Below are 26,746 nucleotides of genomic sequence, written 5' to 3'. Positions count from 1 at the left end.
AGGGTTGTGTCAGGAAGGGCATCAGGCGTAAAACATGTGCCAAATCAATCATGCAGATCAATTGATCCACTGTGGCTACCTCTAACAGGAGCAGCCGAAGGAAATAAAAACCACCTTGGCACAGTAACTGTGTACAAATTTTATGGATAGGTATAATAGTTATCCAGAGATCAAAACCTACAACAAGCAACACCTACATTCACCGACCTGGCAATCCACCAGTGAATTGACCCAGAAGTACTGGTGAAAGGGTAAATTGTTGTCAGCAAATGAAGCTAGGGCAGCTGTTTCCAGGCTTTATGGAAGAAGACAAATGAGAATATGCATAAGTAGACCTTTAAAATTCTCATTGCAATTGTTAATTGCACTCCCACTATAGTCCTGTTATATATTTGTATGTGTGCTATGTGCCATCACTGACTCATTCTTTTTTTTCTTCCTTTTTTTGTAGAGATTGAAAAAATTCAAAAAGATGAGGGGAAGGAAGAGGAGAAGTTCATTGACGTCGTCATCAACAAGAATATGAAATTGGGCCAGAAAGTTTTAATACCAGTCAAGCAGTTTCCTAAAGTAAGTACTATAGTACCACTTCTCCAAGAATGTGATGAGCACAGATAGAGAATTTTAGATTGTGTTATTTATAGATAATGAAGACAGCTACAGTAACTCTGGTTTTTGATTTAAATTCCTTACAACAGCCGCTTGACACTTTTTGTTGATGCCTTATGTTATTAGATGTAGCATATCTGGTAGATGGTGTTCAGACAGAGTGTCGGCTGACAGAACTGGGGTAGAACAACATTAACGATGTTACATTCTGTCTGAAGAATTGTTTAAGCTTTGGAAATGCTCTCACTCCTCCTCCGTCACACTCACACCTCTCCATTAGCCTGACCTTGGTCAATGACGCTTTGATGTCTTGCTATATTAATTTGTCAATGAATATTTATGAATATGTGATTCAAAGGAATTATCTTAGAGTGGATTTCATTTTCTTGAGTGTGCAGTGGACTTTTTATGACGTGTTAGATACAGGTCTTTGTAAAGTTCCAGGAATCTTGTAAATTCAGACTGGACAGTCAGATTCATGATGACTTTCATGTGAAGCCATTTTGAGCGATAATGCTGTGGCCGCATTTGAGAGCACTTATTGGAGCCGCATGCTCTGTGCATGACAGGGATTTCCCACTGGGAGCAAGACAGGGCTGATGGTGTAAAAGTGAAAGGAAGACGCTCTTAGACGGGGACATCACTCAAGTTTTCACCTCAGGCCTCCAGGGGAAAGGACAGCAGTAACTTGCAGTATGAGAATAATGGGGGCGGGGGGACTCGGGAAACTCAGCTCAGCAGTCAAACAATGAACCAATACTCTAGAGGTGTATTTCGGTTTTAGTTTCCCCAAAACATCTGTTTTGGTTCAGTATCACTGGAATTTTAATGGTATGCACAGCAAAAAACAGGACATCATCAATTTAGCATGCTTGGTGTAAAAATCAGTAACATTTTATATTAATTCACACCCAAATTTCAATTGAATGCTTTATAGTTACTTTGAAGATCCACCATTGGGCTGTGTCAACTATAAATGTCTACAGTTTGCACAGTTTGCTGGTCTTTGATCATACACTAATCTGATCTGATGAAATGGAAATTCAGAAGAGCCCACCTCAGTCATTAGTCACAAGCTGTTAACATGCTGAAATGAAATCTAAGAAATGATCTTTTATTGAGTGCTGAGTATGTTCTGCTGTATGTACATAGTGTAATCTGGAGGCTGATCTGAGTCTTCTAGTCTCACAGCTAAACAGATCTGATTTGACAGCTTTGATAAGTAGAGCCACTAATACGCTGTTTAGAGCTCCAACAAGCCACCGAAGGAAGACAAATTCAATTTGTTTTATCTGACAGGTAGCAATGGCAAGAGTGATCGGTCTGACTTGAATGGGTTTTCTCCTGAGCTGTGAGCATCACCTTTTGGCTTTTGGCATTGAAGTGGCACAGCGATTTTCCAAATAGCCATTTAGGAGCATGTGTGGAGAGGTTAAATCCATCCTCTGCAAACATAGCTTTTTATCAAAATGAAGCAAGCAAGGACATCGCACAGCAAGTTCCAGGCTGGTGATTCTGTGTGATAAAATAGAGCTGTTCCTCAGCAATGATTTTTAATACCCGACACTGATGAATCTTTAGACCAAGATCTCCCCGAGAGTGATGATACTATATTATAGTATGCTGAAGTTTTGTAGTGTAATGGACATTTAAAGACGGCAGAGAATGCTCTCATCTTTTTAACTTCAATGCCTTATAGATGCAGAAAAGACAAGATTTGATTGATTATCCACAGATTGTGATTATCTTTGATTGTGATTGTCTACAGAATCTAAGATTTCAGTCATGATTTGCCCAGTATGACAAATAATGTCACACCTACTCAGGAACTAAAAATATTCCACCTTTTGAACAAGGATGCACTATCAGTGCTCATCTGCACATTTGCTGGATCTGTGGGCCCTATCTCAGAAAGCATATTTTGGCAGAAAGCTCTGCAGGCCATTAGCGAGGCGTAAGGAGTCCCACTGGTTTATTTCCAGTTCAGACTGTGGCTTTTCTCTGTGCTGGGAGCAGTAATTTATCCTTCTGCTGTCGTTCCTGTCCTGCTGTCCTCAGCACAATCACTCTGCGCTGGCTGTCTGCGAGTACACCTTTCGCCAGACTTGCAGTAATGCATTCAGCACATGATGAAAAGATCTCAGAGGTACCCCACTCCCCACCCCCCTGCCATCCTTCCCCATGCACCCCCCTTCAAGTTAAGTGTGATTAATCATACATCCCTTCTCTACTTGTGTCTTTCTAATCATCCACATGACGTTTTCCTTTTGTTTTAGCAGGCAAGCAGGACATAGTGAAACTGTTCAGATCCTGTATGTGTATATTTTCTGTCATTCTTAACTGAGCAGCAGATAAGAACATGTGATTAAACACATCAGCTTTTATTATGGTGATTACAGATCACAGATCCTCTCACATAGTCTAATGACATCAACCAGTCCAGGATCCCAGGATGGTTTTTGTAAATCACATAATCCCTTGTGATAACTAAAGCAGTAGCAAAACCCAAAAGCATCAATCACAGTAGGAATCAAACAGATTTTGATATCTGATAAACAGCAGGGATTACAGTTATTTTTCTGAAAGACTCATATTTGGACGATTGTCCATATAAAGAGGTATGTGTGTGTGTGTGTGTGTGTGCGTGCAAAAGACTGTGTTTAAATGTCTAAATCAACACTTATCTCTGACATTTACAGTTATTAGTCAACCAAATATAAAGCAAATCTCTTTTTTAAAATAGTCAGGGGCTTAAAATACCGATGACCAAATACCATTTTATTATGTCACTGCATTATATAGCCTATAACAAGGTCTGAATGTCATCACCATATTACCCACCGGAGCCCATTGCATATCCCCTCATTGCTGTGCAGTAAGTTGATACCACAAGATAGGAATATATACTATTTAAGCACAATCACATGTACTAATGAATGTGTACAATATACCATTTTAGTATATTGTAGACATATTGAAGTATATAGTATTGGAGCAACAATTTTTTTATGGTTATGTTAAGCCATTTGCATCACCTAGTTGAGGCTAAAGAAAAATCCTGGGTTTACTGCTCAAAAAGGTGACACTGACTTCATTTTGAAAATTCAAACAGGACAATATGGTTTGAATAATGAATTTTTTATCACATTTGAATGAAGGTTTCAATTTCAAGTAAGAAGTGACTGTAGCTAAAAGCCAAACTAATTTGGTGGTTCTCAGATTAAGGTCATTATCATGTTGGCTAGGTGATATTGTGCTTTAGTGGTAATAATTAATAAAATGACCACAAACCAGTCGAAGATTTTGCATGGCACTCTGTGGGGGAAGAGATCAATAACCTATTTACACAGTGGATGTACCTTCATGTAACAGTTAAAAAAGACAATTTAACACCACAAATTAACAGTTTTATATGCCTTTCATTTCTTTTTATGACAGAATGAAAATTCAAAACCTTCGCATAGGTCATTTAACTGGATTCACTCAAAGTGTTTACAAAATCTATCACAATTAAATTTCCAAATTAAAAAAGAAGACTTTCATTAAAGGTAGATTTTCAGAGGCTTAGTTTCTTCAGGTGTCCTGGTTGAATGGTTGGTTAGCACAGAGTAATGCAGTGTCCTGAATTTGGATTCTGATCAAGAACACCGTCACCTTTTTTTCCCCATTTAACAGATTCTGGCTTTTTCATTTAAGATCTCCACCGCAGACAACACGGTATCTTATAAATGAAAAGGGCATTTGCTTTCTCCTCAGTTCACCCACAAGCTAGACTCTAATTATTTCCCAGATTTCACTGAAACTCAAACAATCTGCAAACAGAGTAAACTGGTGTTTGCTTTTGTGTTTCATAATCTCTCTGACTTTTGTGTACCTACAAATTTGCTGCTTTGTTTTCACTGCCTGATACTCATGCACGCATAATATGGCTCCTACGCTGTGATACTGAAAGCCACAAAGTAGCACTTTGTTCTTGATCAGAAAAACAAGCTTTTCTCTTTGTTCAAGCATTTTTATCTATCGGTGCTGGAAGTCAGAGGACTGAGACATTCATATAAACATCCTGGACAACATGTTAGATTCTCATCCTGTCAGAACGATTGAAAGGGTGCACAAAAGCTGTAGTAACATTGAAAGATGTCGGCTTTGTGATCTACCTCTGCAAATCATTGTTCAAGAGAAAACACAGCTCAGTGATCAAGGCTCTGTCCAGGTGGAAATGATGGATGCGCAGGACATCGGTTAAACTCAGCACATTTAAAACATTTCCTGACATACTTTGTTCTCCCAAGCACTGCTGTTTCCTTTGATGATCAATTTGTAAACTTGAATACATTAGAGGAAAGACACATTTTGTTTGCTTAGATAACTTAAATTTTACTGATCCAACAATTCATGTCTTGCTCAGTGTGTTGGTAGTTAATTAGAATGCAGATTGCATTTATGGGGCTATAGTGATCCAGGTAATGGAAAAAGTGTTATAAGTGGAGATTGGTTAGCATTAAAGCCTGCATGCTTTAATGTGAAGGTGGACATGTCTTATAGATATTCATCAAAGTCTGAATTTTGCATGATTCCACTTTTCTCCATTTACGTAGTCTTGGAATTAGCACAATGGGCATGGTAATTTTTGTGTGTGTGTGGCAAAGCCTGAATAGGGCCCTGTATGGTCACATCAGGGGACACAAACTGAAGCAACATACAGTAGCTGAGCACTGCTGGAGTTGAGCCTGGCAAGGATAAAAACCCAACAGTCCGTTACTGCATTAGAATGAGTCACTAAAGCTGGCCTCTGAAATCCCTCACTCAGGAATTGACGGGAGCCCCGTAATAAGCACTTGCTTTCTGAACAAAAGGAAGGAGAGATATAGGTGAGGTGTAGAACAAAACTGGCTGTTTTTTACCTCCTGCTAGTTAATTGATGACCTAGATAGTAGAGGGAGACAGCTGTATAACTCAGTGTTAGAGGAAAACATAGAGGGGGAGAAAGCATTGCTCTCCTTTTGTCTCCCTGACCATCTCCTGCTGCTTGGTGGAATTGTGTTTAGCTCGTGTTAAGGTTGTATGACTTTGATGTGTGTCTGCTCACAACATACCTCGACACCTAAATGCATAACACTTGTTTTTTTCTAACTAAAATGCCCACCATGTCCTTGTCAGGTAGCTGACGGTGAGTCTAAGCCAAGAAGCCTTTGATGGGCACCAACACACCAGAGGTGGTCCAGCTCAGTGTTAGCTATAAACAAGCACGTTACATGAGTATAAAACTTTATGTTCAGAGATTTTGGAAAAGTTTCTCAGGAAATAAAGTTCATTTTGACTTACTGATATTATATGTATTCAGATTAACTGACAAAGGTAATGATATTATGTTTTTAACACACATCAGTGCACGTCACTTCCTTCATGTTGTCTTATTTTATCTGCATTAATTTTGATGATTGTAATATTGGATTTTACAGGGATACAGAGGCCAAACCTTTCTCATTACCTTTCTTATCCAAATAATATCCACACTGTCACTAATTTACAGTTTATTTTAAAACACTAGATTGAGTAAATTAAGCCTGGTTAGATTTGGTGTATTGCCCATACCCTAGCCCCAGTTACCACCTCATAGTGGAAACTTGTTTTTAAAAAAAGATGTACCCTATGAATTTGTGAGGAGAAAACATGCCACCCAGTTCAGCACTGTGGCTCACTTTTTAATATATTTGGACAACAATGGTCTACAGCACAGAGGAATTAATTTGAACCAGAGGCTAAATTTCAAATTTTGTCCGTAGGGGATTTCTGAAAATAAAATAAAATTGGCCTTATCTTTTGGATCTTTCAGACAAAGTCAATCTGAGAGCATCTTCAATATAAACCCATAACCCATAATGAAAGGTTGACACAGTGAACCTGGCATCAGACGCCTCAGAAAGGCTTCCATAGCCTGATGATCCTATCAAGACATGGACAAGGGGAAACTGCTGATACTTTTTCATTAGCTTCAGTCACTGGTTGAGCCATGTGTGATTGACATAAGAAATGTCTTTACTCTTTATCTCAAACACACAGATTGTGAATGATCCATGTGCTTTCTCTGTGTTGCAGTTTAACTTTGTCGGCAAACTCCTTGGGCCACGTGGGAACTCGTTAAAGAGACTACAGGAGGACACTCTCACAAAGATGTCAATTCTCGGAAAAGGATCCATGAGAGACAAAGAAAAGGTAACACTCCAGCCTGTTATTTCATGCTTTTATTCCTGCTCTCCTTGTGCCTTTCACTCTTTTACCTCCACTTTGTTTTATCTTGGTCTGCTGTATTAAGTGTTTCACACTGTGGGGCCTACATTTAAAGTTAAAAAGTAGACATGGAGGAGGCTCAATGAAAAAAAAAGGTTTTTTATGACTAATTAATGTATTTGACAGGTTTAACTGTTGCACATTAAGCAAATTAAAAACCGTGGATGAGTCATGAAAAAGTTTCAAATAAAGTCAACAATGACTGTTTTCAGTATCAATTCATCTAGTGAATTCACAAATTTGATCAAATTTAATTCACTCATTGAAAAATGGTTGCATCTAAAAAAAAAAGCATCTGAGCATTTTCAGCATCTGAAAAACATTTTCAGTTTACTATCACAGAAAACTAAAGCTAGAATATTTTCACTTTAAAATAGAAATAGAATGAATCAATATTTGCATTAAATTGTGTTAATCGAATATCTAGTTGTTGCCTATAATTTGAAAACTCAATTAGCTCAGGTATTTCAGCTCTAGGTTAAGGTAGGTAGGTAAGTTAAGGTAAGATACTGTAACATAACATAAGATAAAATAAACTCTATTAATCCTTGAGGTGGTTTTAAACACATATGCTTTGAATGTTACAAACTTTTTAAACCATTTCAGTGTTGATATTTTGAAACTGCTGTTATTTTGATATTGTCAGGCAAGAATCTATTTTATTGAAGAAAATATTTATATCTTTATCTTATTGAATCAGAGCAACTCAGTACTCAGAGTCCATGACAGCTGATGTGTCACATGGACTGCATGTGGTTGGTAAAAAAAAAAAAAAAAAAAAAAAAAAACTTTATGGAAACGTGACTGATCACCAGTCACTTCTGACACCTTGTGAAGCCCACACAGATTTATGGTTTTCTGTTTATATAAACTCTGACAGTCTAAGAAAAATGAGATGATGATTTGTACTGTATGTGACTGACAATTTACAGTAAAGGATAATGGATTTTATAAAAAGGATATAACTTAAAATTTGAAACACAAGCCAGTTTAATAACTTGTATCACCCATGGTCATGTCAGTACATAAAGCGAGGATCTAAATGTCTCTAAGAGCAGCTCTTTAGCAGCAGAATTGATTGCAGCCTGGACCGGTTAACTGGGAATAAATCGCCTTCACTTGGCTCGTTTGTGTCTCTCCTCTCCCTGTTTGTCAGGGGTGATTTGTTGACGGCGATGATTCTTGCTATCATACAGTGCATTCTTTTTGATTACTGTGATCAATAGTCTCAGATGGTAAACCCCTCTCGAGTACCTGGAAAAAAATCTGTCATGGAGATGTGCTGACCTCAACAGCCCTTACCTGTCTGCAGAAACCCCACTGTGGGATTTATGACTGACAGCTTTCTGTCGAGGATGCTCTGTACTTCTTCTTTTTTTAGAGGGGGAGGGGGATACACCCTTGCTTCAAAATTACTCCTTTATCTTCAGTTCGTGGCTGACTTTCTGTTTTCACAGTATGTGTCATCATTGCATTCAGCACTTGAAATTCCTCTTGTAGGTCAGGCTGCCAGGCTACTGCAGAGCAAAATGACAGGTTTACTTTACACCCAAAAGCCTTTTCAAGAAGACTGAAACTAAGACTGTCTTGTTTTTTTGCGGAAGTGTGGACTGTTGCCTTTAACAACGTTTCTCTTTATACTGATAAAATACACTGTACTTCACTTCTCGACTGTACCTAACTGACAAGGAAGAAAATAATGTACAGGCTTCACCCTGCTGTAGACATTGGTAGAAAATGTGATTGTAGTCAGAAAATGATATGTAATCGATGTGTTGGAGGATGAAACTGTATGATGTTCAGTACATTTCTTTTAACCTGCTACATATGGCAGACAATGGGATAATTGCTCAGATATTTGCTCCTGTGGCACCTTGATCTTGTGTTGACAGGATTGTGAGTGCACAGAAGTTGAAAGGCACCGAACTGTCGGAGTCAGAGTCTCCCTGCCTGGTTATGGCACCTCAGTTGTCCTGCCTCTGTCAGAGCAGGATGATGTAAAGGCATCCGTGTTCTGCACCCCCTCCTCATTACCACGGTGATTAACTCATCCATTTTCCTTCCTGGGAGTTGTATGAGCTCTTGAATTTTCCTGATAGACAAAATAATCACATTTTCTTTGTTGCCCTTATGTTAAGTCCTGCATTGTGTTTAATTGTGAGCTGCTATGGTGGAATACCTTCATAGTCTGCAGTGACTGGTTTGTATTTGTAAGAAATGTCCCACAACCCAAATATTCATCTAGTTGTGCGTGTGATCTCTCAAAAAAAAATGAAAAAAATGTATGGCCATTATCATTTGAAGATGTAGGGGGATGGTATAATGAAATCACATTAACAAGTACATGAAATATGAGAGCTAAAGTCCACAGTGACAGCGATTTGCGGTAAATTACACATTTTATTGTATTGTACTGGCTCTCAGGCACAATAAATAATGATCTATTGACATTGTCATTTGAATCACTGTATGTTTTTCTGCTCCTACTAATTCAACAGCAGCTGTTCAATGTGAAACTCTTAATGTTTGTTGCCTTATTGTTTCATCATATTGCCTATGTCCTAACCCATTTTATTGTTTTGTTCCTGTACCTATATAATAAACCTAAAAGTTGATCGTTTTGTTTTTTCTTTAACGTTTGTGCTTGTGTTTTACATGTAGAAGACCAGAGCTAGCCAAAATCTGCACAGAAGAACAAATGCCAACTAATGCCATCCACCATATTAATAAGATCCAGGCCTCATGTCAATGTGAGCTAAGAGACGAAAACAAATATATGTAGGAACTGATAGATTTGTAATGTAAGGAAGATATTACATCCAATATTACATTAGCAAGTAGTAGCAGTGTTGTGCAGCATTTTGCTGCAAAATGCAGTCAACTAAATGTATTTATGGCACCGAAATACAACAAATATCCATAAAAAAAGGGACCAACACCAACAATTAACTCAAACGCATTTCCACCTCCTATAAATGTGTTGCAAATACATTATCTCATTGCCAGATTAAGACTCAATGGATTCCTAAAACAATGTTACTCAACAAGGAGGAAGTAGTGCATTTGTTTAGGACTACTGGTTAAATACAGAAGGACAGTGTATTCGGCCCTGAAAATAAATTACACCTCATATAATGGAGGCATCGGTGGCTCAATCACCTGATTTTTATTGGCTGTTAGATCTTCTTTTCCTTTCGGCTGCTCCCTTCATGGGTCTCCACAGCGAATCATCTGCCTCCATTCAACTATATCCTCTGTATTCTCCTCACCCACACCAACTATCCTCATGTCCTCCTTCACTACATCCAAGAACCTCCTCTTTGGTCTTCCTCTAGGCCTCCTTCCTGGCAGCTCTAACCTCAGCATCCTTTTACCAATGTATTCACTGTCCCTCCTCTGAACATGTCCAAACCATCTCAATCTGGCTTCCCTGGCTTTTTCTCCAAAACATCTAACATGAGCTGTCCCTCTGATGTCCTCATTCCTGATCCTATCCATCCTCGTCACTCCCAGAGAGAACCTCAGCATCTTCAGCTCTGCTACCTCCAGCTCTGCCTCCTGTCTTTGTCTCAGTGTCTCTAAACCAGACAACATTGCTGGTCTCACCACTGTCTTGTCCACCTTTCCTTTCATTCTTGCTGACACTCTTTTGTCACACATCACACCTGACACTTTCCTCCACCCGTTCCAACCTGCTTGCACACGTCTCTTCACTTCTTTTCCACACTCTCCATTGTTCTGGACTGTTGACCCTAGGTACTTAAAATCCTCCACCTTCTTCACCTCTACTCCCTGTAACCTCACCGTCTACTTGAGTCCCTCTCATTTCCACACATGTACTCTGTTTTACTGCGGCTAACCTTCATTCCTCTCCTTTCCAGAGCAAACCTCCACCTCTCTAGATTTTCCTCCACCTGCTCCCTGCTCTCACTACAGATGACAATGTCATCTGCAAACATCATGGTCCACGGAGAGTCCTGTCTAACCTCATCTGTCAGCCTGTCCATCATCACAACAAACAAGAAGGGGCTCAAAGCCGATCCTTGGTGCAGTCCCACCTCCACCTTGAACTCCTCTGTCACCCCTACAACACACCTCACCACTGTCTTACAGCTCTCATACATGTCCTGCACCACTCGAACATACTTCTCTGCCACTCCAGACTTCCTCATACAAAACCACAGCTCCTCTCTCAGCACCCTGTCATATGCTTTTTCCAAATCTACAAAGACCCAATGCAGCTCCTTCTGGCCTTCTCTGTACTTCTCCATCAGCATTCTCAAAGCAAATATTGCATCTGTGGTTCTCTTTCTTGGCATTAAACCATACTGCTGCTCACAAATGATCACTTCTGACCTCAGCCTAGCCTCCACTACTGTTTCCCATAACTTCATTGTGTGACTCATCAGCTTTATTCCTCTGTAGTTTCCACAACTCTGTACGTCTCCCTTGTACTTAAAGATGGGCACCAGTACACTTCTCCTCCATTCCTCAGGCATCCTCTCACTCTCCAAGACCTTGTTAAGCAGCCCAGTCAAAAACTCTACTGCCACTTCTCCTAAATACTTCCATACCTCCACAGGTATGTCATCAGGACCAACTGCCTTTCCACTCTTCATCCTCTTCAACGCCTTCCTCACTTCATCCTTACTGATCTTTGCTGCTTCCTGTTCTCTCTAACATTTTCCTCATTCATCAATTCTTCAAAGTATTCCTTCCATCTTTCCATCACACTTGTGGCACCTGTCAACACATTTCCATCCTGGCTGTTAGATAAAGGCAGTAATTGGTTTGTAGATGTGAGGGGTCTAAGTTGAACTGGGGCTGAAATATAAACTGGTGCCAGCCTATGCAGTGCTTTGAACAAATTCTGTATTAAAGACAAAATCTGGTCTTTTGGTTTATAAGCTGCTTTTAATGTCAGAAGTGTAGATGAACAAGGCTGATAGAGCTGAGTAGTTCATCACCATGGTAGAGGCCTCAACAGCATATAATATGATCCATTACCTGCCATTCAGACATAATATGGAATTTTCCCTCCATTTCCAGCATCTATCCCTAAATATTTAATTTGAGTGTGAATGCTCAGAGCTTGACATTATTCTTTACCTCTAAGCTCAGTCTGCACCAGCTCCTGTGTCCAGAGCATTGTGGCCTTCTGTTTCCAGGGTGAACAGCTTTTCATAAGCAGATTTACTGAGAAAAATTTTAAAAGGAGAAAGATGCTGCCAATAGATAGGAGAAACAGACAGCTGTAATCTCCTGCCGCCGGCTGCTTAGCTGGTATAGGGCTCAGCTGGATCACAAATACTTCTTATCAACGCTGGTAGGAGATATCTGAATACTACTTCAATATTTAGTGTATCACATGGAAATTACTGTGGTCACACATACAGAATGCTTTCATACCAAATGAGATATCCACCACTTATAATGTTGACATTTTGCAATAGATTGTGTATTTCGAGTAAAGAACTGCTGCTTTTTCAATATGAAGTCGTCAGATGACAGATGTTAACATTAGACTAGATCCATTTCTTAGCTTATGAAAGTTCATAGATAATGATTGTTTTTCATATCTTTTTTCCTTGAAAATTTTCCAAGGAATACATGAAAGAGATGAGGAGAGATATATCCGCATGCAGTCTTTTTCCAGCGCCCTGCTTACACTCCCTGCTTGACACCTCCAGCTCCGTCAGCGTTGGTGCTGTGCACAAAGGAGCCCTCTGCTCATAAAGCACAGATTTATGGGGGAAATTAACATAGCATTAACATACCACAGGCACTCTTATAAGGAGGTTATTTATAATTAGGTGACATCAGAGACACTAGCTTGCATGGTGCTGGAGAAGGAAATGGGGAAAAGGAAGTTGCCGCCATTGGAAAGGCCCTGAAGAAGACTTTTTTTTATCATTTTTGCTGAAAAGAAGAAAGTGGGCCACCAAACCTGTTGTTTCTTTTGTAAAATGTGATGAGAGACATTTGGGGGATTTGCTGTCCTATTTCTCGCCATCAATAACATTATACTGGCCTGCTTCTATTGGGCCTGAGTGGCCTGTGCAGCCCCATACTGTGTACATGGTATGTTTTTTTTTTTCAGTCTTAATAAACTGTGGTACTGCAGACAGAGGTGGAGAGAATTGAGTTGCTGTTGCTGTACTTTCAGTGGTTTGAGTGTACTGAACAAATACACATGATGATGGAAAGATTAATCAAAAATATCACTTTTAGCAATGACTGCAGGACCAACGGTCTCAGTTAGTTGGTTTGCCACTTTAGATGTCTTCTTGTTTCGCTCAGAATGAATGATTATAACTTATATTCACATCAGCTTTGGGTTTAGTACTACAGTAAATATTTGCAGGTTAATGGTGTATTCTATGATGGTCCTTTGGGAAATTGTTGACTCGCAATGAGGTGACCTTGAAGTCACTGTAAATTTACTCAAGTGCTTTAGCTGTCTAAACCTGATTTCCCAACAGAAACAAGACCTGATCCTTAGTCTGTGGTGTGATATGTTGTGCTTTGCACTCACAACCACTTCTCAGTAAACTAGGGATGTCCCAGTTGTTGGATTTGTTGGATGTTTTTTGGCCATGATCATGATCTGAATACTATAACTAGTAAACTAGTAAAAACTAGTAACACACTATACTGTAAACTTCTTAATAGGAAAAATATTGCATGGAAACCTGATTTATTATTTTTTAAATAATAATTTTCACTAAAAGTGACAGAAAATGGACATACAAATTAGTCACTTTTTTTTAATCAAGCCTTTCAGTTTTTGCTGCAGAAATTTAAAACAATCAGTCTTAGTTCAAACTGATATGATATACTATTTTTTTACCCTATCAAGTTCATTCTTTAATCCCAGAGTAGCTGACTTTGTTTTGATGAAACCACAGTCATCACACAGATAAAATGCAGCATACTATGATTAGGTACACGGAAGCACATATTTTATCTGCACATTTGTGATGAGGCAGCTGTGTGAGGACAAAAGTCATTGGTTAAATGTGACAGCTACCGTTGAAACGATTGCCAGGATTGCCTATTTGCAGAAATAAAACTTTACAAGAACCCAGATAAATATTTTCTGTCTGTCTATTTGAAACACTGCATCTCTAAAGCATCAAACCTCATTATGTAACAGTTAAGGAAAAACACCCTGCACTGAATCCTGGCCAAATACAAAAAAAATAAGATAAACGTTCCTGACTGTGACAGCTAATTCATGCTCATGCCTTAGATGGAAGATCTATGATAATAAGTTCTTTCTTTGTTCCATCAGGAAGAAGAGCTACGGCAGAGTGGTGAGGCCAAATATCACCACCTGAATGAAGACCTGCATGTCCTCATCGAGGTGTTTGCCCCACCGGCCGAGGCCTACGCCAGGATGGGTCATGCACTGGAAGAGATCAAGAAGTTTCTGATACCAGTATGTTTCCTTCATTCTCTCAACACACACACACACACCTACACTTTCTCTGGTTTTCCTTTTTCGGCCTCCCGAATCTCTTTGCAGCTGCTCTTTGGACCCAGCCATCTCATTTTCAGCCCGTCCACAGTGAAGACAGTGAGTAACAGCAGAGACAACCTGCTCTTTCACTCTCACCCTCTGTCTGTAACTTGCACGGTAATTCTGTCAGGGGCCATCAGTGTGTGTGTGTGTGTGTGTGCGTGCGTGCGTGCGTGCACGCACATGTGTGTGTGAGGGTGTGTGTGTGAGGGTGTGTGTGTGTGTGTGAGTAAAAAAGTGTGTGCTTCAGTGTATGTGATCCTGGGTGGGAAGTCATGGGTATAACAAGAATGCAGGAGTGCAGGAGGGAATTTCTCTGCACAGGCTAAGCCCTTTTTGGCAGCAGCATGCAGCATGGAGCTTATTTACTCTTCCTACATTTATTATGTATGATCTCTCCAATGCTCAGAGCTATGATGATTTACATCTCATCATTAATTATCAACAGACCCCTCCCTCACCCTCCTTCACATTACCTCTTCTCCCATTTGCCATAAAACATATTTATTGATAGAGCAGACACATGACAATCATTGTTTTATGATTAAAGACCTATTTCCATGTTAATTGCATGTTTTAATTTAGTAGCAAAAAACTGTATGAGAAGATAAAGACAAATGGGGTCCTAGGGTTTTATCAACAGGAGATCTGCAATGTTTTGCTGCCTCAGGAACAGTGGTCACGGCAGTACTGTAAAGTACATTAATTAGATATTCCCGGGGCTGTAGCCCTGGAGATAAAGGACGTAATTTAATACAGTGTAATTGAAAGGAAGTCTATTGCTTTCTGTGTATACGTGTGAACATGCTGCCTCTCTGTGTGCAGGATTACAATGATGAGATCAGACAGGCCCAGCTGCAGGAGCTCACATACCTGAACGGCGGCTCAGAAGATGCCAAAGTGCCATCGGTGAGGGGCAAGTCAGCCGCCCGTGGCAGAGGGACACCTGTTCCTGGGCCTCCCAGGTAACATGCTGTACAAGTTTTTGTATATATTTGTGCTCCAGTTCAACTGGGGAGCAGGTATTATTTACACTCAATAAGCTCCTGGGATTCTCTTTTTCTTTTGTAAAAATGTACAGTATTCTGCTGCATTCAGACTTAATGGAGTCATTTGTAGTTACAGCACATTTATCACTGCCTGTGTCTGGTACAATAATAGAATTAATGTTACAATACAAGTCATGAATGTCACAGATAGATTTGCCATGTTTTTAGAGACTTCCATTTTTGCATCATCTCTCTGTGTCAGCTGTTTGTTCAACTGCTGAAATATTTTGGGCCAGATTTATGAGATTTACTAAACATGTCAGCACAAATGTTGGCTGTGGTTGCAGTGTATTTCTATTAGCTCTTGATTTACTAAGGCAGCAGCTCATTACACAGCTCCTTGACTGTTCCTGGGACTATTCATGGGCAGAGCTCAGCCTATATCTGTGTTTGCCAAGTTTAGATTCAACATGACAAACTTGTGATCTTGTATACTGGCTGGAATTAATTCCATGTGAGAAAAAAAAAACTTCTGGAAAAATGAAATATATATGGAATAAGACACAATTATACACAAACCACCACTTGGAGACAGTTGAAGGGATCGTCAGAGCAGCAGGTCCATCAGCTCCAAGTGCAGCAGGCGGAGAGGGGGATGTTGTTGAGGCAGCAGATGTTTCTGAATACTAAGGCAAATGCAATCAAATACATTACCAGTACTGTTGCATCCTATAGTGATTTAGTGAAACACTATTTTAATAGTTTATGTAGTTGGGTTAGTGTGACTCTTTTAGATATAAGACATTTCATTCCATGTTTACACCTGCTTTTCATAAGCTGAGACCTGTCCACAGACAACTGGGCATTGCAACTTGCATGACCTTAGTATATCCAGCAGAATACACAACCTGTGTTAATGTGTCTTGTCCTGGTATCTGTGTGATCATCCCCATGAATGAATGCATATTCAATGAGGAGTACACCAGTTATACCTGAAAAACAAGCACAAAAACATTGTAAACCTGGTCATCTATATTACATTTTCCAGACATCTTGTGACTTCTCATGTATACGTGAGTAATGACTATCCTTTATTGGAAGAAACGGTGTGACATTGTTACAGCATAGCAAGGCCTCTAACTTGGGTGGTCCCATGATTGGATGTAGACATTGGAGGCAGCAGTGTGTGTGCTATCCCCTACCAAGAGTCAGCCTTTGTTTCTTTTAACCATTTCCATAATTTTACCCTAATCCTAACCCAGCATTTGTAGTCCATCCTAAACATAAGCAAGTCACTAACCACAGAAACAGTTCGAATGAGTTGTAACATTAAAATGGACCATTTTGGAAGGCAGGATTTACTGATACAGAAATATCACAGCAGTGAAATAAAACTTAAAAAACAGAGAAGGGTTTGCTGTTCAATATGATGAGTTATTACTTTCTTTGGGAATTGTTTCTCATATTCTACAAGAGTGAATGGCAGTGCATAGCCTCTTCTGAAGGCTGAAAAATGATCCCTGATTTTTCTAACTATGCTGACTGTGTGCAGACCTCAGCAGGAATTGAAAAGAAGAAGCAGAAACTATGGATTGGCAGAAACACACAGACCAAAGCACTGCTGTTATCAGTCACTGTTGCCAAATATAGTCACATGGCCGAATACTTATAGAAGTTACCAGTCTGTTTCCTGTACACCAAAAAGCAAAGCCACTGGGCATTAGAGGCAAAAACGAGTCCAGTGTTCCCTGGACTAAACTGTCCATAAAGCTTAGTAACGGTTCAGTCAGAGGAACTGTTTCACTCATTCTCTCCTTTCATTGATCACTTCCTCCCAGCCACACCTTCTACCCATTTGTCTTGTTCTTTTCTGAAAATTTAAATCTTTCTTTTCACTTTATTGAATACAATAACTCTGTAGTTAACTTGTCCTTTCTGTAATCCACACACTAACTACTCCCTTCGTGGGTCTTATGCTGTAGATTATTCTTATGGTGTTTTGTCTTTGTAATAATAATGCTACGTATAAACAAGCTGTTTACACCAGGGCTCTGAAACTCAAATTACCTGGGAGCCACTGGTCAGGTTGTTCTCTTCAAGGAGGGCTTCTTAAATACTTCAGCTTTTTCATTCAGCCAGTAAAAGTAAGCTATACACACTCTGAAGCTGAGCAGCTCACTCTCTCCAAACTCTCTTCATACCTGTCATACTAATCCACATGTTTCAAATTAATATTTAATGGTCGAGAAATACAACAGAATGCCAAGTGGGGTATCTGTTTATAAGTAAACAGACTGCACTATTTTATTAAAGATACCTGTCAATAATTAGTATTTTCCATCAATCCATGAGAAATCACAGTGTGAATTAATGCTGCACACAGCTGGAGTAGTTTTCAGCACAAGATCAGGGCCCAGTAAAGGAGCTGGTTATGCTGCTGAGGTGTTAAAGATGTGCAGACAGCTGCCGGCAGCTCTAACACTTTACTGTGCCTGCTCCTGCTTCTTTCATTTCTCCTTGAAAATCTTTTGAATAAATCCGCTGACAACATATCCCAAAATCACCAAGTTTGTTTTTCATTTTTGACTTCGTGTCAGTGATAATCTCTGACAAATACACTGTGTTTCCTGTAGATATTTCATAATAATTTAATTAAATATAAATGCAATAAAACTACAAATAGTAGCACTTGATTACATGCTTTGTAGTTTCCTCTGATTTATATGTGCGTAGATATGCAATTAGAATCCAACAGTAATAATCAAAATTGCTACTATTGATTTGATTACAAATAAATAAAAGTAATTACCTTGTTTAACAAACACAAGCCTTATTAGAAGTAACGTCCAACCATCATCTACTTCTGCATCAGGAGTCCTAAGCCTCCATCTACAATCAGAGTGGTAACACCCAGGACTTTTTTGTTGTAGCAATCCACAAAATTTTGAGTTTGTGACCAAAAAATTCTAATCAAAGTTTTATCATCAGCACTTCAAATGAGTATGTTGTCTGATAGTTACTATGTATGCTCCATGTTATGATGCCCCATTTAAGCTGAGATTAGTATTCATGTGTGCTGAAGTAGGTCAGGCTGGTTATAAGTATGCAAGCACCTTTAATAGAAAAACTTCAGTGAACAGTAAATATTGTCTAGTAATGTGGAGTGATTGCAGTGTCTGATGTCAATAAACATTAGCAAAGCAAAGCCAAATTTGCATAACAGCCTTTATATGCAAATGATTTGGAGTTGATGCTCTTCTCTCTACTATCCCTGTGAAACCACGTTAATGCCGGCTCCTCTGAGACCTACCAAGACTACAAATAAAAATACTCATGGCCATTAGATGACTTTAACTTTCTTTGCATTGACACTGTGCTTTAAAGGAGGAAAAAAAGGAGTCAAAAAGCTGTGTTGTTTGTTCTTTGTGTTTATAATAGAAAATGCTCCTCTTTCATCAGATTTTGAGATAAACAAGGTCACTAAGATGGGTTGTTTGTATTGCTTTGAGTCAGAATTTAATTGGCTGTGTTTTAAATTGCACTGTAATTAGCATTTACCATGCCTAATTTGAGTATGATAAGACAGAAGTCCCACAGGCTCCCACACAGAAAGTCGCATGCAGTTTTTCACATATTCACATGTGCTTGAATTCGACCCTGCTGGATGGAAATGGTGGTATATTCCTCTTTGCTTTGACTTTGACTGGTGCTGTTGCTGGAAGAGAATTTTTGTGTTTAAAGGGGAATCGACTCTCAACTGGAGGGCAGTCCATTTCTATCAAGTAAACGGCCACTGCTGTCCCCTTAAGTCAGAAAATTAGAGAGATTTGTTTTTCTCATCCTGCCCCAAATCTGTGATGTTTCACCAATACAATATGCTGTGAAGCTGAAATGGAAGACATAGAAAGAAAATGACCCAGAGAGCAACCTTGGTGGTTTTCTGCTGCTGCTTCAGATCAGTTAACTGCTTTTAAAAGACAGCTCAGTCAGTGTTTAAAGCCCAAACAACATTTTACCAAACCACAAGGTCAGGCTGCCTTTGATTTCCAACAGAGCAGCTTGACTTTTCTTCCATCTTGATTACAGTGCAGGTTAGACTCTGGGTCTTGTGCTAATTCATCTAGATGGCTTTACAGATCAGTATCTCACGGCTGTTTTGGAGCAGAGTCATACTTGTTTACCTAAATATTAAAAGTAAAATGAAATGCAGAAACAGGCACTAAAACGATGGTAAAATCAGGCTTTTGTGCTGCATCGTCAGAGATGAAATTCAAGGGTTTATTTCAAGATGAAACATTTACAAAATGGAACAACAGGCACACAAAGAAACATTCATCACAAATATCTTTTTTTTTTCCAACTACAATTTCCTTAACAGACTGAAAAGCAATTCAGCCACAAGACATGCTGCGTATGAAGTAATGGACATGACTCACTTTTTCTCAGCTGGAGGAACTTGCCCTCCACCCTCACTGTTCCTCTCTTTCTACCTACACACACTGCATAACTGAATGTATCAATTCATTGCTGTGCCAAGTCATTCTTTCCAGTGTAGGAAATCACTAGCTGGAATGGAAGGAGACGAGGCAGCTCGGCTCCAAACATAATAAATTACAACACTTCCTCATAAAGATGTGGAATGCAGTGGACATCTCATATTGATGACATATAATACTATCCTTGTAATAGTATCTTTTAATACTTCAATCATATGAACATGTATAGACAGAATATGTACAGTACTATACATGCATGTCATCTAATTCATTCCAGCTATGCATATTTCTCACATTCTTCTTAAAAAAGCCATTAAGATATCTAAACTGTTTTGGGTTTCTGCTCTTTCCTCTTAAACCTGGGATGGATGTTTATGTTTTGTGCCAGGACTCGAGGAGGGGTTCCTCCCCTGCATGCAGCAGTGCCCCGAGGGGCAGCACCCAGAGGAGCACCACCCAGCCGTGCTCCATCTTCCAGAGGGAGGGGTGTGCAGAGAGCCAGAGGTGCCCCACCAGCCGCTGGGTACCGGCCGGTTCCTCCCATAGTCCAAGACACATATGGCGAATATGTGAGTATTTTAAAACAAAAAAATAAATAATAATAATAATGTCAGCACTGAGATCCAATGTGTAAATATACCTGTTATGGTGTAGATACTATTCATCTGTTTCCACAGGCTCAGTAATGCTATAGTGATGAGATATAAAAAAGTGTGACTTTTCAACACTGATATTTAGGGCTGAGCAATTTGAATTAATGTTACTCCAATATGCTTGTTTGCAAGTTTAGCTGTTAGTGCTGCATTTTGAGCGCTTACGATTGTTTCCCGTCTTCTTTGGCACAGGTCATTTGCATTTGCATTTTATAATATATATCATTCTCCTTTAGAAACCTGAACCATTTCCAAATTGCAGATGTTGCATGACCTCTCATTACCACAATTTCATCATCCTGCAGAACCATCTGACTCCACTAACAGTTGCTCATTTTTATGTTTCCAACAATGTGTGTTTTGACCCCACATGTGCCAGCTACATAAACCAGTTGCTGCAGCGTAACAGGGGAACATTTCAGAGGGTTGACTTAGATACAGAGCAGACACATTTATTGAAAATAATGGGACCATTTAACATTGTTATCAAGCAATGTTTTTGTCATTTTATTGGGAGAGTTTTATTGACCTATTGACAACAATATCCCAAGGAAGTATAACACAAGTGTTTTAGTTGCCTGAATGAATGTAATGATGGATGTAATGGATGTAATCTAGGTTTTGCAAAATTTAATTACTCAGTATTGATGTTCTTATCTGGTAAAATAGGCTGTCATGAGAGAAACCAGACTTCAAATTTTATTAGTTCTACCATTTACCTCTTTGTTTTTGGTTTTGCTTGGTTTTGTGCAGTAAAGCTGAACAGATTTTTATTTTAAAAAAATGACATTCAGCAGCACATTTTTTTCCAGTAACAATGTCCCAGTTACATTGAATCAGAGGTTTTCACAGTGTGACATCCCTCTCCCTGGGGTGAGAATGGGAGAGTTTAAGGGGACAGCATGGAGGAGACATATAAGGCAAAGATATAGCATGACCTGAAAGGGTAAGATGAAAGTTCTAAAAAAAGTTAGGAACTGGCCCTTTAAAACGCCCATTTCAAAACAAAATATGTTTAGCTGCTTAATATCAGCCTGTATGAGTTGAACTCAAACACACATGCAACATAGCTATATTTGTTTTTTGTTTTTTGGGTGTTTTTTTTTTTCTTTTTACTTGTTACAAGAGGTGTTGGCAAGAGGAGTGTGAATTTGTTTTTGCAGCTATTATTGTGATCTGGTCCTGGAGCTTACCTGCACAGTCTTATGGGAACCTGGCTGTAATATCAACAGCTGCCAGAGATGAATACATTAGGCTTAGAGTCAGATCCTTTGTGCATTTGCCAAGAGAGTCTCCTGCTGCACTGTCAAGGCAAGTTCCCCATAGACTCCATCCTCAACATCGCATATTTAGCAGATAGGAGAGAGGAGGTGGCCCACGCTGGAAAATTGCCCCAGCAGCCCATACCTAACCGTATCTGACAGGTTTATTCAGAGGTTGCAATTCAAATGCGTGGAGGTCATAGAGAATGACTCCTACACCAGCTGTTTCCCATCATTGTCAGAGTTGTAAACCGCATCCCTTGGCACCTGCACCTGTGTATCCGAGTTGGGGGGAAAAAAAGACCCACAACATCTGCCGGATGATAAATCTAACCACATCGCCGCAAATTAGAGGTTGAATGAGTTGCTCTGTATTATCTGAATACATCACCAACCCAGGACAAGTGTTCTCCATTGGGCACTGACAAATAAGCTCTTGTATTCATCAGTGAAATGACAAAGACGTGTTTCTTGTTCACATTTACCTTCATATATCACTGCTTAGCATTCACTCATGAGCATATTCCCAGAGTTCTGTTTTTGCTGCACAGCATTGCCACAGGCCAAAACATTTGTTCTGCTGGAGGCTTTGTCTTATCTCTTGTTAAGACAAAAAGCGAAAGACATGGGTTACCTCTTGATGATGACGCACACATGAACAGGATCGCAATAAAGCTCTGTTCAAGCGTCTGTTTGTACTAGAAGTATCAGTATCAAATTACTCTGAATCCAATTGTTACAAAACAAAATCACAGAAATGTTATTATCCCATGATCCCTTCTTGGCAGTCCCATCAGTCTTGAATGGTTACTGTGACTGCAGCCAAATCTCATTTCATATAATTCATTAAGCACATTGAAAGCTCGGTCTTACCTGCAGCTAATCCCGTTGGAGTAAAATTAAACATGATGTAATTTTCATTTCAGACATGAGGCTGCATGTCATCTTTTCGTGCAGTTTAAACATTGCAAATGTAGAAACTGAGGAGGCTAATCAAAGTAGTAGAACTTCATTTTCATACTACTGTATAAGACTGTAGGTGCATGTTGTTTCTGTTCACACAGAAGCTTAATTCCTTGTGGGTATGAAGACAAAAAAACATTCAGTGCACTCATGTTGGCATTGTTTGTGTTATATCTGTTGTGAGTTTTGTGGGTAGACTAAGTGTTGCAGCATTAAAAAATCTTTTCACCCCTCGGGCACTTGTCCACATGTCCAGCCCTGTGGAGAACTCATCATTGTTAACTGATTTGTGTCATCTATGTTGCTGTCCATAGAACCATTTTAATCTAAATTGGGTGTAATGGTTAGGAACATATTTCAGATACAGTTGTAGCGATTCAAAATGTCACACTCTTGCGACGGCATGTTTGCAGTGTGCTGGAGAGTCAGGAATGCAGTTTTAATCCTGCATAGGCCTAAAGAAAAAAAATCCAGATGCAGTGCCTCTTTCTGCCACCAGGTATCGCAAAACGTAATAGTTTGTTTGTGGATGCACAAACATACAGGTACAGTGCCAAATAAATAATTATAATCTGATACACCAGGTTTCATGTATCATGTATCATGTCATCATTTTTGTTTTATGTATTACATTCTATCCATTTGTGTTCGTCCTTTGGCTGTGTAGAAAAAAGTAATGTCCTTTTCCCTCACGGTAAATTGTAATGAATTTTCCAAAACAAACTATTCAACAGAGAGGTACAGGATGGTTGCCTTGGAGATGGTTTTTGATGATTGCATTTAAATCTCAATGAACATCTCCATTCTTATTTTGTTCCAGTCACTGACTATACTACACTACCGACAGTCTCTTAAAAATTATATCCCTACACAGCAAAATCACCAGAGTTAAATAAATAATAAACTCTGAGAGCGTTAACACTGGCGGTGTAGCCTGTACATGTATAAAGTGCATCTGCCAATAGGTTGATACTTCAGTGAACTGTTTCCAGCCAACATATTTTTGTCTGCCAAAATATCTGATCCTCTTGCACCAAAGTGCGTGTCTGACTGTAGCTTAAATTTTATTTCATTAAACATTTATTATGTGCGAAAATTGAAATTAACTCCCATCTCAATCTCAGAGTGCAGCTTAAAGTGGCAGCAAACTCACATCTGCTGCATGAAAGCACAGCATTGTTAACCTTCGCCAGCCTTCCTACAGTATCGGAGTGTTACTGCTGCTGCAGGAAAAGGTCATTCATTCAAAACATGCAATATGTAATTAGTCAAATATGTGTGTTACAAAATGGATGTGCATTTGCATTTAAGTTGCACATGAATGTTTTGGGAAAGAGGATTAGCTGATTGTCCTCATGAAGTCAAGTGAAAATTTCCAAAATATTAAAGTAAATGAATACAGTATATACACACAATAAGCACACTTTACAGAAAAACTTTACTTCAGTTTCTAAGTACACATTCATTATAGTATGGGTTACAGTATGGTCTGTGTGTGCAGGGTGCTGTACGTGTGAGTGTAGGCTGAGCGCCACCAACAGACATCAAAGTGTAACACATGCTGTGCGGCGGTACAAATGACGAACAGTCACAGTAAAAGTGGAAACTTACCACAGCAGAGTGGCACTTTGAACTACTACTACTGCACAGTAATAAAGAAGCTGCATCCAGCTGGTGTCACAGACAAGACCAGTCATGAAGATAAGGCAGAAACTTATTTACACGAAACAAAACCTGTGATTTGTACTAATTGCAGAGAAATGTGCAATCTGAATAAAAGCCATCTATAATTTCCACTCTAAAGTAGACATTTTATTAAGTCTCTAATAACTTTTTATAAATGCTGAAAGTTGTTTTTGCAGCACAAATTATTTTCATTAGCCACACCAATAGCACGGCTGTGGGGATGACAACACAAATTTCTGGATCACCCCATTACTTTACTCCAGATTGTCATATTGCAATGACTGTCAGATGGATCGCAATAAAGTTTTGTATAGATATCCATGATGTCTAGAGTATTAAACCTGATGGGTTTGATGGTCCCATGATCTGTCATGGAGCACCATCAGCAGGTCAGAGTTTTCCTTTATGAGTAAAATGTTCTGCAAGGGGGCAGCATGGTGGCTTGGTGGTTAGCACTGTTGCCTTACAGTTGGAAGCCTACGAGGCAGTTATGGCCACAATGTGTGCCTTCTCGCTTGTATAGATTTTATATTATATGTAGAGGATACATAAATAAATCCAATGTGTCAGCCTTGTGATAGATTGATGTCAAGCCACACATGTTTGGATAGGCTCCAGTCCTGCATGACTCTGCACAGTATAAGCAAGTATAGTCAAGTACAGTTAATGCATCAGACATTGTGATACAGAATTTCATTTTCCAGTGCAGATATATGTCTGCAGGGCTAATTCATAAATTAAATGAACCCATTACATAATACCTGGCAAATGGGAATAGACTTTTTTTAAAAACTTGGCCTTGATCAAAGCCAAAGGTGGTAAAATAACAGAAGGGAAAGCAAAGACATTTGTCAAGCGTAACGCAGGGTAGTGATACTTCAAACTGATGCATGGGCCCAACTTTTTGGCATCCTCAATCTGATAGTCTAGTAGTATTTCTACCCCTGCAGTAGAAAAGCCTCAGCAAATTCCAGCCTGCTCAGCTTTTTGAAATATGCTGGCAGGAAGAACTGAATAAATGACATGGGGCTACTTTTAGAAATTTTAGACCAAGACAAATGTCAAGGGTTTGCAAGTACTGGATTATTTGTTTTCTTTAGAGCAATATCACTGTGCTTTTATTGTTAAGAAGTTAAGAGCGGTGTGCGTGGCACAGCTGTACCGAGGCAAGACATTTTTCTTTGAACAGATGGTCTCGTAATTTAGTCGTCTGGAAAGAACAAGGCTTCTTTTCTTCTTTTTATTTGCCTAATTTTTTCACTTTGTTGTTTACATTACTGACACCTTTAATGTTTTAGCAAAGGCTGCATACATGTAGCATGTGCAGTTCTCTACAAACCTCATAATGTGAGGCCACAGGGTTGTTGAAGTCATTTGGATCGAGTAGCATGTGCAGGGAATAAATCCAGCGCCTGAAACGCCTGCTCTGGGTGTCAGTGGTATCTGTTACAGTGGTATTGTAGAGCACAGTGGAGCGGCTGTGATACTACTGTTGTAACATGCAGTGCCAGGCCCTCTGTTAGTCTTCAGTGGCCTCAGAGGCCAGTTCTTATCTTTTAACAACACGCCTCTCAGCCATCCTCTGGCATACAAATGCAAGACTCACTTAGGGTCTGCTCTCTCTCTTCCTGCTCTGTCTCTGCTCCCCCGCCCCCTACCTCTCACTGTCTCACTAATCCTCTTTAGTGTTGGATACACAGTAATGTTGCAGGATTGTCCCACCATTTTGCTCTCTAAGATATTTTGACTAAATAATATATCAATACAAACACATCAGGTATTATCACAAATTCACTCGCACTATTATCACTCTCTGTTTTCCATTTTGAATCTGTTTTTCCATGTGTCAGACACCAAGGAAAAGAATAATTTGAAAACCAATTTATAAACCAAGCATGTTTCTCTTCTCAGCTCGCTTGTAACTCAATTATAGAGTAGCTTCTCAAATAAATGGCAATAACATGCCATTGTTAAAGCTTAATGTAGTCCTTATTTCCAGCCAAAGTTGTCCAATGTGAGTGGATGGCACAGAGATGGAGTTGCCATCCAGACGAGGGGAGGAATGGCATGACTTGTGCTGAAAACTAATCAGGGTATCTAGTACCTGTTCTGCTAACACTGTGCAGCCACTGCTACAGTTGAGTGTGTATTGTCATGTATGTATATGCATGATGAGTTGGTTTGCAGTGGTCAATTAAGGCAGAATGAGTTGTTTCAGAAATGACCTCCAGTTCAAATAATATATCAGTGTTGTTTATTAAGGTAAATCACAGAT

General features: G+C 39.4%; 1 protein-coding gene across 1 annotated transcript in view; it reads left to right on the top strand.

The window, feature by feature from the left end:
- khdrbs3 (KH domain containing, RNA binding, signal transduction associated 3) overlaps positions 1-26,746 on the top strand; it is an 82,149-nt gene that overhangs the window by 38,154 nt on the left and 17,249 nt on the right. The window contains exons 2-6 of the mRNA XM_026300515.1: positions 452-570; positions 6,709-6,825; positions 14,195-14,341; positions 15,248-15,387; positions 20,296-20,476. Of these exons, the coding sequence (XP_026156300.1) occupies positions 452-570; positions 6,709-6,825; positions 14,195-14,341; positions 15,248-15,387; positions 20,296-20,476 (704 nt within the window). The remainder of the gene's footprint in view (positions 1-451; positions 571-6,708; positions 6,826-14,194; positions 14,342-15,247; positions 15,388-20,295; positions 20,477-26,746) is intronic.

This window comes from Mastacembelus armatus, chromosome 11, assembly GCF_900324485.2.
Source record: "Mastacembelus armatus chromosome 11, fMasArm1.2, whole genome shotgun sequence".
Classification (NCBI taxonomy): domain Eukaryota; kingdom Metazoa; phylum Chordata; class Actinopteri; order Synbranchiformes; family Mastacembelidae; genus Mastacembelus; species Mastacembelus armatus.
This window is presented reverse-complemented; position numbering and strand designations above follow the sequence as displayed.